Source organism: Sorghum bicolor, chromosome 7, assembly GCF_000003195.3.
Source record: "Sorghum bicolor cultivar BTx623 chromosome 7, Sorghum_bicolor_NCBIv3, whole genome shotgun sequence".
NCBI lineage: Eukaryota > Viridiplantae > Streptophyta > Magnoliopsida > Poales > Poaceae > Sorghum > Sorghum bicolor.
In genome coordinates, this window is record NC_012876.2 from 5,783,523 (window position 1) to 5,800,751 (window position 17,229).

Here is a 17,229-nt window from a genome sequence, read left to right on the forward strand (position 1 = left end):
TCCATGGCATTGGAGGACTTCGATCACTACTACATAAATAATAGCTTTCGCCAACACCACTTCCGCTGATGCTTTTTTAAAAGCATTAGCAACCCTAAACGTTACTCAGTAAAAAAAACAAGACTAAAAGATATATACACGTATGTATTGATTATCTCCATGGCATTGGAGGACTTTGATCACTACTACATAAATCATTTTCACCAACATCACTTTCACCACCGCATTTTAAAATTGTTTGTGATGATTTTCCGGGGTGAAAATCGGGCCAGTTTTTATCAACGGTTCGTAATACAAACCAACAGTGGAAATCATTTTCACCAAACATTTTTAATCATTGGTCTCTTATTTAGATATAGAAGTCAGAAGATATAATAAGCACTTGGAACATAATGCCGTTTAATTAAAAAATAAATAAGCAGGTAGATGTCAGGGCAACATTTCAAACGTAACACATAGTCAGAAAAGAAAAAACGCCACCTGCATGAAGAGACCGCTGTCAACGTCACAAAGGTGCCTGGCTGGAGCAGTATTGCTTGGCGACCTGAATCGCCTATAAATACATCTACAATGCAGCACCTATAGGCATCAACAAATAATCCATCAGAATTATCTGCAAGAGAAGAATATCTAGACCGGAATTGAGAATATGGCGTCTCCTTCCAGCAAGGCAGAGGAGGTGCGAAAGGCTACTACCTTCCACCCAAGTCTGTGGGGCAATTTCTTCCTGACTTACCAGCCGCCAACTGCACCTCAGGTAACAATTAATTACATGTCACTGAAGATGATCAGGGAATAAACTTTGTTTGCATATAGATGAAATAGACTTTGATCAGGGAATACATATATGATGAAATTGACATGTACATGTCCTCCGCAGCAAGCATACATGAAAGAGCGAGCCGAGGTATTAAGAGAGCGTGTTAGGAAGGTTTTGAAGGACTCAACTGAATTACCAGAAACATTGAATCTTATATTAACACTGCAACGACTTGGACTGGATTACCACTACGAGAATGAGATAGAAAAGTTACTGCACCATATTTACAACTCTGATTACAACGATGAAGATCTTAACTTAGTTTCACTGCGGTTTTATCTTCTTCGAAAGAATGGTTATGATGTGTCATCAGGTATAATATCTTCCAATCAAGACCAAATGTCAGATCAAATATTTTAATTTTGAAAATAGGACATGACTATTATTCATGAGCCGATTTTTGTAGATGTATTTCTAAACTTCAAAACAGAAGAAGGTGGCTTTCGTTATGATGACACGAGAAGCTTGTTAAGCTTATATAATGCGTCATATTTGAGGAGGCATGAAGAGAAGGTACTAGATGAAGCAATTTCTTTCACTAGATGTTGCCTTCAAGATATCCTTGTACTTCCAGAATCACCATTTGCAAAGGAGGTGTCTTCTTCCCTTCATACCCCTCTTTTCAGAAGGGTTGGAATATTAGAAGCGAGAAATTACATACCAATTTATGAAAAAGAGGCTACACGGAATGAAGACATATTGGAGTTTGCAAAATTGAACTTTAACCTTCAACAGCTTATTTTTTGTGAAGAGTTAAAGCATTGCACAGTGTAAGATTATTTTAATCTCACTTCAAATTGATGGTTCTGTACATTTATTCAGTCCTAATTTTTAATTGGCTTTTCTCAATATGCATGTGGTAGGTGGTGGAAGGAGTTCCAAGCCAAATCAGAGATGACTTTTGTTAGAGATAGAATAGTAGAGATGTATTTTTGGATGAATGGAGCATGCTATGATCCACTATACTCTCGTTCACGAATTATACTAACAAAGGTCACAGGTCTCATTGCAATAATTGATGATATGTTTGACACATATGGTACCACAGAAGAGTGCCTGGAATTCACTGAAGCACTTGGCAGGTAACAAAATCTTCCAAACCACATGTCAGATAATTTTTATTTTAAAATTAGTACATGTATTAACTATTTAATACATATTAGATGGAATGTCATTGATTTAAATACAAATAAAACGAAAGAAATTGAAATTTTTCTTTGTGGGTCTGTAATGGGATGACATTTGGTGATGTGTCCAGGAACACAGCCCTTTTGGTACACGCATAGGCATGGCATGCAATGTGCCTTGCATCATTTACAATGGTTTCAGTTAAATAAAAGAGGACAAAAGCTACATTGTATAGAAAAATTTTGTGTTGGAAAAATGCTCTCCGCACTCCCCAGCAATACAGTGAATCGAGAACCTTCTCACTCGGTGCCGTGAGAGGGTGAACAGTAACGAACGGTGGGCTCAACAGTAGGTGAATACAATGAATGTCCTCTCTCTTTTATTAATGACGGCGTCACGCCCCTTATATAGGGCTCAGAAACCGACCTAATGATATTTACAAAAATGCCCCGTGACGGTGGGGAATATTCCAGCATATTCTTCTATTACAGTCTACTGGCCCTAAGTCATCTGTGTAATTTCACATTGCAAACCCTACGCGTGTCTCCTGTCTAGGGCTTCAGCTAGTCGGAGGCTCGGATCCTCCGCCCAATCGCAGATCCTTCGTCACTCCGTACGTCGGAGGTTCCTTAGCTTGGGCGCGTCGGAGGTTCCTCGGCTCAGCTGCCCCGGAGGTTCCTTAGCCCGCTCGGTCGCCGATCCTTCGACGCTTCTCCGTCGGAGGTTCCCTGGCCTGGGCGCGTCGGAGGTCCCTCGCCTCCGCCGCGTCCCTGGCCATCCTCGGACTTGGGAGGGTCGGAGGTTCCTCCTTTCTCTGCTTGTAGGCCTCCGCCAATGTCAGTCCCTGCACACATTTAGCATGACAAGACGAGTCATCAACGCGAGTCTTTTTTCAGGGTCCTCCGCATGCATTTGCACGGAGGCTCCCTGGGTGAAGGTTATCCTCCGATGCTTCAGAAGTCGGAGGTTACTCGAGTAAAGGGTATCCTTAGACGCTACCGGGGGGAAGGATGCGGCCATCCCCCAACAGTTTGAATCACAGAAATCATTGATATATATATTTTATAATGCAAGATGTAAATTAAGAAAAACATCAAACAAACTTATACAAGCAACAAAGTTAATTGACTATATCCTCAAATAATAATGTTGTTCAAGGAAAGTTAGAGATCATTTGTCAATAATAATAATATTTGTAACTTTCTTTGAACAGCTTTAATACTATAGGAAACAAAGTTCTAATTTTGTAAAATGCAGATGGGATGAAAGTGCAGTACATCTCCTTCCAGAGTACATGAAGGGTTTCTACTTATTCCTGTTGGAGACATTTCAGTCATTTGAGGATGTGTTAGGGCCAGAGAAGAGCTACCGTGTGATTTATCTAAAACAGGCGGCAAGTATTCTACATATGTATACCCTCTTATGAGTGCCTTTATATATGCTTGACCATTCCCAATAAGGAACACAATCATTACAATCAGCTAAACACTACGTTCTATAATAATGAATTATGCCTGACATGAAAACAAAAACAAAAGATAGTCTACATCGAATTTGAGTATTAGGTAAAGAACACTGAGGCTGAGATGTGACTATCTATTGTTGTCTAAAAAATTCTCAAAAATATAAAAAATGCTGTATTTTTTCATATAAATATATCATAATAGCGCATCAGAACCATCGGAAGTTGCAGCCAGAAAATAAGCTTCGTGACTGCAGTCATAAGTGAAGCAAAACCCGTAGATAAATTTGGTTGCCAAATATTAATAAAATAGAGTTCTTGTAATAAGTTAAAACATGGATGTGTGTTTGTAGGAACTAGTCTGATGCTTCTCGAGTGGATTTTTTTCCATTAACTAAAAAAACTAATACAACTGGAGTAGATGCCTAAAATTATTCCATGACTTAGATACATGTGGTTTTGGGCTATTCATGAAATGCCTTATTTGCTAGTAATTGTGTATTGGTAATTAACAGACATGAAAATAAAAAAAAACAGTGGGAGTTAAGCAACCAATCTTTCTTTTGTTTCAAGCAGACAGCAACAATATCAGAACCATAAGTAACTTTCACACGTTTTTATATTTCATATAGATGGAGCGCTTAGTTCAGCTATACTGCAAGGAAATAAAATGGCGTGATGAAGATTATGTGCCCACAATGAGTGAACACCTTCAAGTTTCAGAAGAAAGCATTGGATCCATCGCTCTAACATGTGCTGCATATGTTGGAATGGGTGATATAATAACAGAGGAGACCTTCAAGTGGCTTTTGAGCTATCCTCAATTTCTAACATCTTTTGGTACATTTGTACGGCTCTCCAATGATGTTGTATCAACCAAGGTCTTTTTCTATCCTTAAACAAGTATAACATTGTGTTTGTTCTAGAAAGTAGATTACTTTGTGCAAAATCTGTAAATTTGAGTTCCTTTCATTACTGGACTGTCTAATGAATTGGGTAACTTCTATTCATAATATTCATGACAATGTTTACATCAGCAATGAAGCTGGATGTAGATCTATTTTAATATAATGTCAATGTTATTAGGAGCATTATTAATTAACTAATTTATGTTATAGCATACCTGACATTCCTTCTTACTACGTGGCAGCGTGAGCAAACAAAAGACCATAGTGCCTCGACTGTCCATTGTTACATGAAGAAGCATGGAACAACAATGAATGATGCATGTGAAAAGATAAAAGAACTTACCGAAGATTCATGGAAGGATATGTTAGAGCAATGCCTTGCACTGAAAGAATTACCAAAGGTTGTGCCACGAATAGTGTTTGACTTTTCAAGAACCGCGGATAATATATACAAGGATCTTGATGCATTGACTTCTTCAGAAGCACTCAAAGAAATGATACAACTACTACTCGTGGAGCCAATACCCGAATGAAGCTTGAGGCTTATCAAGTGGTGCAGGCGTACAGCCATATAAGTAATTATTACATATATTATGTGCTTTTGAAATAATATTAATCAGACTCTTCTTTAAGGACAACTACTATATTATCAAGTGATAAAGCTTATGTGACACCCAAAATCAAGTCAACAACTATATATGATGCTTGATGGAACTTAATAAGTATTGTCATATAGCAAAATGAATGTACTATGTTCTTGCTCCAGTGTAGAACGACAATAGTCCTACTGGTTGTTCTTGGGTTCTACTAGAAATTGTATTGTATTTTGCTTGTACTCTCAAGTGATAATAATTCCAACGTCCTCACCGACACCAGTGACACACACACCTACTTCCCTTAACCGGCACCACCAGAGCAGGTACAATAATAGGCTTATAACCAAGCTAATGCTGATGTGAAGGAGACCAAAAAAAAAGAGATGATAGCTTGGCTCTTATGTAAGCACCAAGCTGGGCAAGTGTTGTGAGAAGAAAGAGAAAAGAAAATATGTTTTAGAGACAAATATGAGACAATTTATTGTATAACTTGGCTCTAATTACTTGGCTTATAGCCAAGCACTTGGCTCTATTATTGACCTTGATCCCCTGCCATGCATCGATATGCTGCATGCATGGCTCCCCATGCATGGAGGATTTCTTGTGGTGCTATAGACTCGAATCACAAGTGATGCTATACTTCACAAATAAGAAATTTCTGAAAGATTTTTTTTTGACGTAGTGTTGGAATTAATAAAGGACACATCATGATAGCTATTAGGCCTTGTTTAGTTCTCCAAAAATTTTGCAAAATTTTTCAGATTCCCCGTCACATCAAATCTTTAGACGTATGATGATGTATTAAATATAGATAAAAACAAAAACTAATTGCACAGTTTGGTCGAAATTGACGAGACGAATCTTTTGAGCCTAGTTAGTCTATAATTGGACAATATTTGTCAAATACAAACAAAAGTGTTACTATTCATATTTTGCAAAAATTTTTGGAACTAAACTTGCTAGATACTAAGCTAGTTACACGTTCATCATGGAGTGACACTATAAAGCTTGTTGGTTTGATCTTGTCAGCCAAATTTATCAGTCATTTAACAGTATTTTTCTCTTACAATAAATTAGCTAACAATACTTTCTGTCATGGCTTATCAGCCAACAATAATTGGTGATGAGTGGCCAAAGTGCCAAACCAACATGCTGCTAGTGCTAAAGGTTTTCTGGGCCGCAGTTCAAAAGTTACACCTTTGTCTAGTGCCAAACCAGAATGCAAGAGAAGAGGTTCAAAAGTCTCATGGAGTATATATGTTTTATATATAAATGTTTCAAAAGTTCTATAGTCTGTCTTATTTAGTAATTATACATGGAATTAATTTGGGCCTAATAATTCCCTTAATTTATCTCAATAATCCTTCGAACACCACACACACACATTCCTCCCATCCAATCTCCTCATGCCTCGGCGGAGTTGAGCGAGCTGACCCCGAGCGCTGCCACCGCGCCCAGCAGGTTCTCGTGCGACGACCCGCCGGCGCCGGCAGCTTCCTCGGCCACCGCCTTCCACCTCGCCGCGCTGCTCCGGACCTCCTCGCTCTCCATCACCTCGCCGACACGCGCAGCGACCTGCTCCCTCCTCACCTCCGCGTCCAGCCGGCGCCCCACGCCCCACACCTCGCACACGTACTTGCAGACGGTGAACTGGTCCGCGAACACCGGCCAGCACACCATCGGCACGCCGGCGGCGAGGCACTCGCACGTGGAGTTCCACCCGTTGTGCGTCAGGAAGCACCCCACGGCGCGGTGCCGCAGCACCCGCTCCTGCGGGCACCACGCGGCCACGCGGCCCCGCTCCGCCGTCTCCGCCGCGAACGCCGGCGGCAGCAGCGCCGCCGCCGGCCCGCCGCCGGCGACGGCGACGAGGTCCTCCCTGATGACCCACAGGAACGGGCGGCCCGTCGCCGCGAGGCCCCACGCGAACTCCGCCAGCTGCGCCGCGGTGACCACCGTCAGGCTGCCGAAGTTGGCGTACACGACGGAGCCCGGCGCCTGCGCGTCCAGCCACGCCAGGCACTCGGTGTCGTGCTTCCACAGGCTCAGGTCAAGCGAGCCGCCGCCGGCGGCGGCGGCGGCCTCATCGTCGTCGTGGTGCCGGAGGCGGAGAAGGGAGCCCAGCGGCCCGACGGTGTAGACGCGCGGGTACTCGGCACGGAGGGCGGCGAGGACGTCCGGCTCAAGGGCGTCGAACGTGTTGACGACGAGCGCGCCGGCCTTGGTGCAGTTGTTGGCCTCGGTGTCGTTGAACCACAGGCCGAAATCGTCGGGATCGGTGGTGCGGACGAAGCTGGAGATGTCGCCGAGGCTGATCGGCGGCATGCCGGGGATCCAGTCGATCATCGTCGTCTCTAGGTAGCCGTTCGTTAAGCAGCTGTCATCTGGAGAGATGAGATTAAAAACGAGCAAATCCATACATAATATACATATGCTAACTTTTGGTTCCCAGCTACTGTTTTTTGAATAATAACTATGATCGATCCATTCACAAGTTTGAGTAATTTTTACTCAAAATTTGCTAAATTCCACCAAATTTAGAGAAAAAACAATAACATCTACGGCACCGAAAGTCAATTTTGAAAATCAAGTCTAGGCTGTTGGACAATGAAGTACTTAGCTCCTTTGACTCGCATGTTAGATTGTGAGCTAGTTGAGCTAACTCATTAACTTAACGAGGTAAAACACGAGACTGGCTCAATTTTTTTTGTGGCTTAGAAAAAGTAAACAATCCAAGCCGACCAAGTAAGCTAGCAAGTTGTAAGTTTTTCGGCCCTACGTACTAACCTGACAGAGTGACGGTCATCCCCCGTCCTCCTATTGGCGGTGCGTGGGCCCTCATCTTCCTTCCCGCAGCGGTGCACAGTCCTTGCCCTTTGTAACAAAAATGGACCATCGGCCTATTTAGTTTGGATTTTGGTCTTTAATATCAACAAGACTAAATTAGACTAACGTGTTTGCATGTGTTTCTTTTTGTAGTCCAACAGGTTGTGTAGCTGACATAGATTTATTTGGAGCAAGAAGACTTTGATCCAGGGGCGGAGGCTCATGGAGGCGAAACTGCCCCCACCCCCCTCCCTCTGTGACACCATTAGTTTTGGTTGCCTATAAAATGTAGTTGTAGTTTCTACAACTAGCTAATACAGCAATAGTTTTTACAATCTGGCCCTCCTTGCTTTTGATCCACCCTCCGCCCCTGCTTTGATCACACTGAAAATAGCATATTAAAAGAGGTGTTGACAACCTAGAAGATTCAAGAGGCAAGTTGGAACCAAGCTCTGGACAAGAGATGGCGAAGAAACAAAGGGAAAAAGAGAAATGTAGGGCATCTCGCCCTGTCATCATCTAGGCGTCAAACCGTCACATGTACAGTCCGACGGTTGAAGCAGCAGTACAGGCAGCAACGTCAGCGCGCCGGACTATAAGCATTCATTGTTTATTAGGCGCCAGAAATGTGAGGCTAGAGCCTACTTACATGGTAGCATTGAACCATATACCTTACATATATAATCTGATGGTTCCTCTTTTTTCTCGACTCAATTCTTTTATAATTTAAGATGCATCAGAGTTACAATCTATGGTCACCAGGCCATTGACACATGATGGGGCATACTACCACTCACCCAACCTAGTGTCTCATGAGACTTACAAGATCTGCTAGCATATAACAATAGTCCGCGGTTCCGAGCGTCAGATCTAGTCTGCCCTGAGGGCGTTGAACCGTCTGACAACGATGATGCAATGGTCGGGAAGCTTCGATGGTCAGCTCACAATAGAAACCGCAGCGGGGGCATCGGACCAATCCGACAATATGGACAGCTAGCATGGTTCGACGTGTGGCAAAAAGATCCTTTTGGATCCCAACAGCTACTTCATCCCCATGGGGCTATAAAAGGGACCCCAAACCGGCCATTTGTGATGTGGAGAAGCTGGGAAAAATATACCAAGTGAGGTAATACTCCATTTTAGTGATCTCAACATTCAAAGTGCTTAGTGAAACATTTGGTGATTAGCATATGTGCTTTGTGAAGTGCTTAGGTTAGTTAGACTTCCGTTTTGCGCTTACTCTAGGTGTTAGGCCTAGTGTTTAGTGAGGTTTGCATACCTCTTACCACTTGGTGTTTGTGCACACCATTGTTGTACATAAGAGGGGTTTCTAGTCTTGCGAGACCACACTAATCGTATTTGTGGTGTAGCCACCACCGTGAACTAGAGGGAATAAAGCCCATGGCATTTTAGGCGGAAGCTTGATAGTGAATACGGCAGAGAGCGGTCTAGAAGAGGCTTACCGGAAGCCAAACCAGAGACCCACATGCATGTGGGGAAAACACATGGCTATCCATGGAGTAGTTACACGACCGGGAGCTTAGCTCTTTGCAAGGGCTTCCTTGAGAGGGGCTCCAACTAGATCGATGGAAAAGCTTGAGAGCTTCTAGATACCTCAGTAAAAATATTGTCGTTGACGGAAGTTTGCGTATATATCTCTACCTTACTCTTTAGCTTCTGTATTTATATTGTAATCTAGATTGTATGCTTTACTTTCGTAACTTAATGATAGGCTAGTTGATAGAATTGGAGCCTAGGTTGCATAACTCTTTTGCGATAGAGATAGCAACACACTAGTAAAACCGTAGTTACACTTTTAGATAGTTTGTTTATTTGCATAGGTTTTTGCTAAGGTAAAAATTAGAGGCCCAGTTAGAAGTAGATTCTTAAGTTAATTCACCCCTCTTTTTACGCGTCATGGTCCTCCCTCCATACCGACGGCAGCACGGATCAGTCACAACAATCACCGGGCCTCAAATCGAGCGGATCGGGCAGGGGGCGGTGCTCGGATTCAGTGACAACAAACGCTGAGTTCAATCCGTTGGGTCTCTCTATCTCTCTCTTTCCCTTTGGATGAAATTCGTGGATTTGATCCAGTCTTGCTGTCTCAAGCAGGCTCGGAAATGAGAATGGCACGTACAACTGGAAGGCATCAGGAGCGTCAACAAGTCTCCGCATTGAAGTGATCTCAAAGGGTAGGCACTGTGGGCTGTTTTCTTTCTTTTTTTTTTCTATTTTATTTGCAGATGTAGGCATGTACATCTGTCTATGCATCTAAGTCTGGATTTACGCAGGCATTTTGCCACTGGCGGTCTTGACACATCCACCTCTCAAAATTTGTTTTTGCCTATCTATCTCTGTTAACCTATGCTATTCTTCTGACATGCACAATTGCACATATTGTAATGGTAAATATATAAAATGTATACTTGACCATGCATTTTACGTGAACATAAGCCTGCATCATATATTATATTATTTTTCATAACCTGAATATAACCATGCACTACCAAAATGGTGGAGTTCTCCTAGTGTTTTTAGTTAGTAATAAAACACTACCACTAGTTAAAACACTAGGGAATCCTTACTATGAGGTATTTACTAGGGAAAGTTTATACTAAATTTTGAATGCTAAAACACTAGAAGAACCCCATACTACTGGGAGAAATTAAAAAATGTGGTTGTGATGCATTTTACTTATAAAATACTAAATGAATTAAGTATCAAAAGTTTAGATGAGCGTAGCCCAAATTATCATTTTTTCTAGGCGAGTAGAAGTTCAGAGACGGAGCATCAACGGATCAACCAATAATGGCCTCTACAAGCAAATAATCTTGTGATGATCTACACCCTCCGTCTAAATTAAGCTCGGACGACCTCGAAGCATTAATTACTATGCGTTGGGCTTCGCAGAATTTGAAAACTAGTGCGGCCGGCTGTAGTCCAGCCAGGATTCATACTTTACGTGAAGCTACTTGCAATGAAAAATGTGAAGTAAACGCAGCTGGCCAATAATACAGTTAATAACATAATATAAAAACAACTTGATCCACGGAAAAGATATTTTGTCACTGGCACTAGAACGAAGAATAGTTATATATCATCTAGCAGTTGCACAAACGACAGATCTGTGAAGGAGTACTACTAAGAGCTGTTGTTTCATCAACTACTAAGAGCATCTAGCTAGGTGATCAAAAGAGGCCAAGGCAAAGAGAAGAGAGACAAATATTGGTTTAATTTTACATGTTTTCTAGGGCGATGGAGGCGGTGATTAATTGGCTTTAAGGGGCAACGGCATTAGATAGGAATTGGCTTTAAAAGTTATTACATCTAGCTAGGTTAAGTTCCACGTCAAGATTTATTAGCACAACAATAGCAAAACGCATGAACATGAATTTTGCTTTATTTGAAGTTTGAGTTTGAAACAAACGAGGCCTGAATCATAAATTTGCCAAACTAGGTTTATTGCCATTGCGTTAGTTTGCAAAAAACTCAAAAAAAAAAATGCAAACTAAATCCATAATGTCCCAGCGAAATGTTTCCTTCACCTTCTAATTTTCATTTCGAGCCTATTAGATTATTAGATCATTACAAGATGCATGTTTAGGCAAAAGATTAGACTGCGGTACCATACAGTACTATTTATTTGTATATTCAAGGGGCCGGGGCGTCGAGAGTACCTTTGAGTGGTAGGTAGCCTCTTTCCCTGAGCTCCCGGAGCCTCATGTGGCCCATGAGCGCCGCCGCGCTGCTGGTCCAGAGCACCATGCTGGGGACGCCGAGCTCTCGGGCCACCTCCAGGGCGAAGCTCATGAGCGCCGTGGGCAGCACACACGTGACGGGAGGCACGTCGGGCGTCGCGCCGCCGCCGCCGCCGCGGAGCCGCGCGACGAGCTCCCTCAGCGGCGCCGCGCACCGGTGGGTGGTGGCCTTGGACAGGCCGAGGTCGTAGTCCTGCTGGTCGCGGTCGGCGTCCACCAGCCCGTCCGGGATGGTCTCGATCCGGAACGCGTCGTCGTCGCAACCGCTCACGGCGCCCTCCTCGGTGGCGGCGGCCTGGGCGCGGCGGAGGTTGTGCTCGGTGACGACGAAGGTGACGAAGACGCCGTGGTGGCGCAGAAGCAGGGCCAGCTGCAGCGCCGGGTTGATGTTGCCGGAGCCCGGGTAGGGCACCACCACGACGTGCGGCTGCGGCATCGGCGGCGTTCGTGTCGCTTGCACGCTCGATCGGTGACTGGCAACTTGGCTTGGCCTCCTTGGCTTCGATCTGTGCTTGTCCTAATGCCCTGCCATTGTGCATGTTAGTCGCTTTTATTAATCATAATTAGTCAATTGAAATGAATAGAAGGTCCCTGCGAATCAAGCGACGCCGATATCTGGAAAAAAAAAAAAAACAGTTTCAACTAACGTTGCTTCGTTTTTCGAGGTCCAAGAAGTCTTAGACGCTAGTGGACATATCAAATGGTGGAGAGTTGCTTCTACGATACATGCTATTTTCACTAGGGCATTGTTTAGTTCTAAAAAAATTTATACAATAAACATGGTAGTACTTTCGTTTGTATTTGACAAATATTGTTCAATCATAAACTAACTAGACTCAAAAGATTCGTCTTATAAATTACATGCAAACTGTGCAATTTGTTTTTATTTTTATCTGTATCTAATACTCCATATATACGTCGTAAGATTCGATGTGAAGGAGAATTGAAAATTTTTTGCAAAATTGTTGGGGAACTAAACAAGACCTAAGTGTCAAACAAATTAGAACTTGAGTCCTCAACATTCACGTTACCTCGAGCGGCCATACCAATACTCGAGTCCTGAGAGTGTTTTGATTATGGATTAAGAGCTCTTTGGTTCGAAACTTGGAGCCAGCACTGGAGCTACCGGATCTGCCAACTGTGCATGTCCACGTTAAAGATGTACTACTACTCCTAGAATCTTCAAAATCTGTAGCTTCAGTTATACACAAATCCATTGTCGTCTAGTCCGGTTAGGATACCTGGCTTTCACCCAGGCGACCCGGGTTCAAATCCCGGCAATGGAATATTTTTATTTTTTTTCGTTTTGTCACTGATAGCACTGACTGATATGTTATTTTTCTGCTGTACCGGTACAGCCCAGCTCTCTCTGACCTATACGGAGAACCAGATACTCTGACGTCACTTTTTGCAAAATCAGGTGTGGATTAACACTAATTAATAGTTTGTCCTAGTGTAAGAAACATTGGCAGAATACCAACCCCCTAGCTCTTAAGAGCCTAAGTAATTTGTTTTCTGAAGTTATTAAAGTGCTCCGGTATCTTCAGAAAGAATGGCGTTGTTTATGTTTTCTCTCATAATAAATCAGCGAACAGCGAACAATATCATCATAAGCTAATTTTTAACGAAACCATGCAAGAAGATGAGAAACTCTTCTGGACTATCACAAGGATTTTGACTTTATGCTCCACTTAGACTTAATGTTGTTTAGGACTTTCTCATTGTCCACTATATTGATCGCTATAATCCAAGAAACAAAAAAGCAATTGTACCAATGATCAACAAATATATATGATTGCTTGAACCTAGTTGTTAATTTGCGGCTTACAAAGTTTAGTGGTCATTTCAATGAGGTAAACTTTCAGCTGCTTGTATTGTGCCTTCGATCCCAAGAATTTTTTGAGGTCTTCAAATTTGAGAGTTTAATATAGTTGGCTAAATCATACCGCGATGATTTTAATTCAAAGGTTCTTGATCATAGGCTTAATATTTACATTGATAATATAGAAGCTGATGAAAGATTTGCCAACTTGAACACTATTTCTGAGGTTGCTAGAATGATGGTGGGTAAAAACCATTTTGTTTTTCCTTTGGTCTATTGGATTCTCAAGCTAGTACTTGTCTATTGGAGAGGTGCTTTTTAGCAATAAAATTTATGACTATAACACTGAGAAATCACATTGGAGATGGATTTATGAATGATTATATCATAAGCTTTATAGAATAAGGATTTCTAGCTACATTTTTAATCGATGATCTGATAGTTCTCTTTCACAAGATAGAACATCATAGCCATAGAGGGAAATGTATAACATAACTACCGTTGTGAAAGCTCATTTTGCCATAATATATCAGTTGCCATTTTATTATTTTGATGCTATGCATGACATCGATATCATACTTGTCGCAACACCTCGTGTGCACTTAATACCATGCATAGCATCGAATTAATAAAATAACTGATATATAATTGTGGAGGATTATAACATGTGCCAATTATTTCCAATTTTATAAAAAAATATATAAAGATATTTCGTAAAAGACCATTCATTTTCATATGAGAAACACAGGATTCAAAAAAAATCCTATTAATGAATCCAAACAGATCCACTCCCTGTGGACGGTCTGACTCAGGATTACTATTTGGGCCAAGTGGCCCTGCTTTGCGAGCTTAATCCGGCCCGTAAAATCCCGGGTCATGGGCCGGCCCAACTGCTTCTGGTCGGACCGGCCCATGGTCCACCCCGATCCGCATCTGACGTCATGCCAGCTTCTTCTTCTTCCTCCCTGTTGCCGTCCTCCTCTCTCCCCAATCTGGTCGGCCTCCGACGGAGCGGAGAGGAGGACGCCTATCCAGCCAAGCTCGCACTCGGACCTCTCTCCTCGGTAAGATGCCCGGCATCGCTTCGGCGGATGTGGATTACCCCTTTTTTTTTCCCCTTATTCTTCTGCTCAACGAATTCCGTTCCATAGGATATGTAGCATGTCTTGATCTTTCCCAGCTGCGGCGACCGAGGAATCAAATCGAACCCTTTCTCTGTCCTCCCCATCAGACCGTGTCGGATTCGATTGCTTCAGGGTGGGTTGCTACTGATCCAATCCGTACGTCATTCATCTTGGGCCGATTGCCAGGGAAAGAGGGAAGGATGGAGTTCGGGAGGAGGAAGCCCATGAGCCTTCTGGAGCTCTGCATCCGGAAGGCCATCGACAACCTCCGCTACATCGAGAGCGTCGACGGCATCGAGATGGATCTGCTCAAGCGCATCCTGCCGCACTGCACGCTGGAGCATCTCACCAAAATCGAGGAGAACACCAAGGTCAGCCAATTTCCATACCTTCTGCTTCTCTTGCTACTGAGAAAATTGGATATTTGGGAGTCAATTCTCTTGCTACTGAGAAAATTGGATATTTGGGACTCAAAAGATTGACTCCTTGATTATGTTGCCACTCGGGTGGGATGATAAATGGATATTATCAACTTTCAAAAAAAAATGGATATTATCTCTGCATTGTTCTTACATTCTTTCTTGGAGATTGGATTGTTGTGATTGTGTATGTGTGGCTGCCTTGTTGGAACAGATGGATCTTAGCTCGGTAACTGATCCGCTGTGGAAGCGATTCTATTTTCGAGAATTCGGTGAGGAGCATACGAACAAAGTTATCGCGAGACTGAAGAGTCTGAAGGAGACTCGGTCAGACACGAAATACACATGGTGGAAGCTCTTCGAGGTAAATTCTGTTCCTTTCTTCATTTTATGCTTCCATAATGTTGCTGGGGGTTTTGTGTTTTCAATAAACTAGTTGAATTCCCCGCGCGTTGCTGCAGGATTTTCTTAAAAATAAATCATTATATACATAGCATTACTATATGGTATTCAGTCTATTATGTATATATACATATGAATTTGACTTGCATGTATTTTATTGTATTAGATCTAGTAAAAGATAATAGAACAAAAACTAATATTTGGTTACATTATAGAGGAATTAATTGGTGATGAAACAAATAGTGTAGTACATGACTTGTATGTTAATAGATTAAAGATTTAAAGTGTTTCACATGATATAGATGACATGGTCATTTTTTGTAATTAATATGGGATGACATGGACTTAGTGGGAAATGATGTGGACACCTTGTATGAAGAGATAGAATATTTGGTGGGTCACTTAGTGAAGAATGATGTGGACACCTTGCATGAAGAGAGAATTCATCTAGTGGGATTTAGCTTTATAAGAGTTATAGATTACCTTCACCCTGTACTAACTTGGTTCCTGTTAACTTTTGTAGGCGAGACAAAAGAAACAGAAGCAAGCTGAAGATGAGATGGTTGAGAAATTCACAAAGAAGTTTCAGGCAGAGAAAGCTGGTAAGTCTAACTTTATTGTGGAGTTAAATTAGTTGTACTTTGACCAGCTCAGCTCAGTTTCAATGGGAGAATACACATTATATACGGTGGCCTTGACTTTTGAGAGTTTTTAGCCTACTGACAGAATGTCACTAATACTCTCTTCCTCTAAATCCTATGCAGAGAAACAAAGCAAACAAATTAAACTTTGTACAAAGGTGCCTCCAAGCAGCAAAAGAAGTTTCTTTGGAGGTGATCTCCTGTTTCTATTTCTGCTTCTGCTGAACTTTCTGTCCACTCAGCTATTTCCCGTACTAATCTAGGATGTATTCTTACAGGAAGTGGACCTAGCAGTCTATCCAATTGCAGCTACAAGAGCCCTATGCTGAAAAAGGCTAGGATGGAGGCTACCAGGTAATGGTTACTCTTGGTATTATGATCATAAATAGAAGTTGCTATTTCTGAAACTGTCTAATTCTGTGTTGCAGTCAAGCAAGATTGCAATCTGCTATCCAAAAGAACACTTTTGCGAGGTTTGCCCCATTACTGTCCCACCAGTCCACACCGACATGAATAGTTTCAGAAAAAAATGCACTTTCAAGTGTGAAAATTTGTAATTTCAACTTCTCATGTTGCAGGTCATCTCAGCCAATAAGGACGACCTCTTTTAGTGGACAGCCAGTGAGAACAACTACCATTCATAGACCCAATTCAACCATCACTACCACCAAACCGATTCATAGACCCAATTCAACCATCACTGACACCAAACCGATTCATAGACCCAATTCAACCATCACTACCACCAAACCGATTCATAGGCCCAATTCAACCATCACTACCACCAAACCGATGGTAAAAAGCAGGCAAATTCAGAACAGCAAACTGATGGAAAAAAGCAGGCAAATTCAAAACAGCAGGCCCAAATTCTAGAAAATGGTTTGCTGCGATGTCGCAAGATCAACTTCCAGAGCTCATGTGTCCTCTGCAGAAAGCACCTCTTTTGTACAAGATGTGTTACTTTGCACCCGTAGCTGTGCACTTGGAACTGTATCTCAAAAGGAGTAGCACAATTTTTTTGCAAAGGAGAGACTTGCCAATTGTAACATATGAGGGCGCATTACCAATATTTGTAACAAACAATTTCTTGTATTAAAGAAAAAAAGGTTTTGTTTCTTGGTTTCTCTCTTTGTTAGTAGACAAATGGTTAATGAATTATAGAGAATATTAAAAGTTGAGAGAGAGAGAGAGAGAGAGAGAGAGAGAGAAGCACAAACATTGGCCTCTATTTTCACATCAAATGCAATCTCCTGAACTGAAGCAAATGGCATTTTTGAGTGGCTACAAAATTCAAAACATGTAAAAAGCAATGGTACACAG

General features: G+C 42.1%; 3 protein-coding genes and 1 non-coding gene across 6 annotated transcripts; 3 read left to right on the forward strand and 1 right to left on the reverse strand.

Annotated features, from left to right (window-relative positions):
* Positions 650 to 4,851, forward strand: LOC8069660 (sesquithujene synthase A). The gene is made up of 7 exons (XM_002443883.2): positions 650 to 757; positions 881 to 1,133; positions 1,227 to 1,590; positions 1,684 to 1,902; positions 3,206 to 3,341; positions 4,043 to 4,291; positions 4,561 to 4,851. The coding sequence occupies exons 1-7, from the start codon at positions 650 to 652 to the stop codon at positions 4,849 to 4,851; spliced, it is 1,620 nt and encodes a 539-aa protein (XP_002443928.2).
* LOC8069661 (7-deoxyloganetin glucosyltransferase) lies at positions 6,162 to 12,104 on the reverse strand. The gene is made up of 2 exons (XM_021464682.1): positions 11,421 to 12,104; positions 6,162 to 7,298 (listed from the first exon to the last, which is right to left on the reverse strand). The coding sequence occupies exons 1-2, from the start codon at positions 11,935 to 11,937 to the stop codon at positions 6,319 to 6,321; spliced, it is 1,497 nt and encodes a 498-aa protein (XP_021320357.1). The 5' UTR covers positions 11,938 to 12,104; the 3' UTR covers positions 6,162 to 6,318.
* Positions 12,714 to 12,787, forward strand: TRNAE-UUC. The gene has a single exon. It is a non-coding gene; the product is annotated as a tRNA-Glu (tRNA).
* On the forward strand, positions 14,262 to 17,025 carry LOC8080879. Of its 3 annotated transcripts, none has more exons than XM_021464679.1 (8): positions 14,262 to 14,387; positions 14,634 to 14,818; positions 15,081 to 15,230; positions 15,792 to 15,870; positions 16,033 to 16,101; positions 16,188 to 16,263; positions 16,338 to 16,382; positions 16,488 to 17,025. In XM_021464679.1, the coding sequence occupies exons 2-8, from the start codon at positions 14,648 to 14,650 to the stop codon at positions 16,780 to 16,782; spliced, it is 885 nt and encodes a 294-aa protein (XP_021320354.1). In that variant the 5' UTR covers positions 14,262 to 14,387; positions 14,634 to 14,647; the 3' UTR covers positions 16,783 to 17,025. The 3 variants fall into 3 exon arrangements, with proteins under 3 accessions (XP_021320354.1, XP_002443929.2, XP_021320355.1); XM_002443884.2 differs by having other exon boundaries at positions 14,273 to 14,387; positions 14,475 to 14,818; XM_021464680.1 differs by having other exon boundaries at positions 14,302 to 14,387; positions 14,504 to 14,818.

Coding starts and splice junctions, on each gene's coding strand:
- LOC8069660 (XM_002443883.2), top strand. CDS start 650: ATGGCGTCTCCTTCCAGCAAGGCAGAGGAGGTGCGAAAGGCTACTACC. Junction 758..880: donor AGCCGCCAACTGCACCTCAG/GTAACAATTAAT, acceptor TGTCCTCCGCAG/CAAGCATACATGAAAGAGCG. Junction 4,292..4,560: donor ATGATGTTGTATCAACCAAG/GTCTTTTTCTAT, acceptor ACTACGTGGCAG/CGTGAGCAAACAAAAGACCA.
- LOC8069661 (XM_021464682.1), bottom strand. CDS start 11,937: ATGCCGCAGCCGCACGTCGTGGTGGTGCCCTACCCGGGCTCCGGCAAC. Junction 7,299..11,420: donor AGGCTACCTACCACTCAAAG/GTACTCTCGACG, acceptor TCATCTCTCCAG/ATGACAGCTGCTTAACGAAC.
- LOC8080879 (XM_021464679.1), top strand. CDS start 14,648: ATGGAGTTCGGGAGGAGGAAGCCCATGAGCCTTCTGGAGCTCTGCATC. Junction 15,871..16,032: donor GTTTCAGGCAGAGAAAGCTG/GTAAGTCTAACT, acceptor AATCCTATGCAG/AGAAACAAAGCAAACAAATT. Junction 16,264..16,337: donor GCTAGGATGGAGGCTACCAG/GTAATGGTTACT, acceptor TCTGTGTTGCAG/TCAAGCAAGATTGCAATCTG.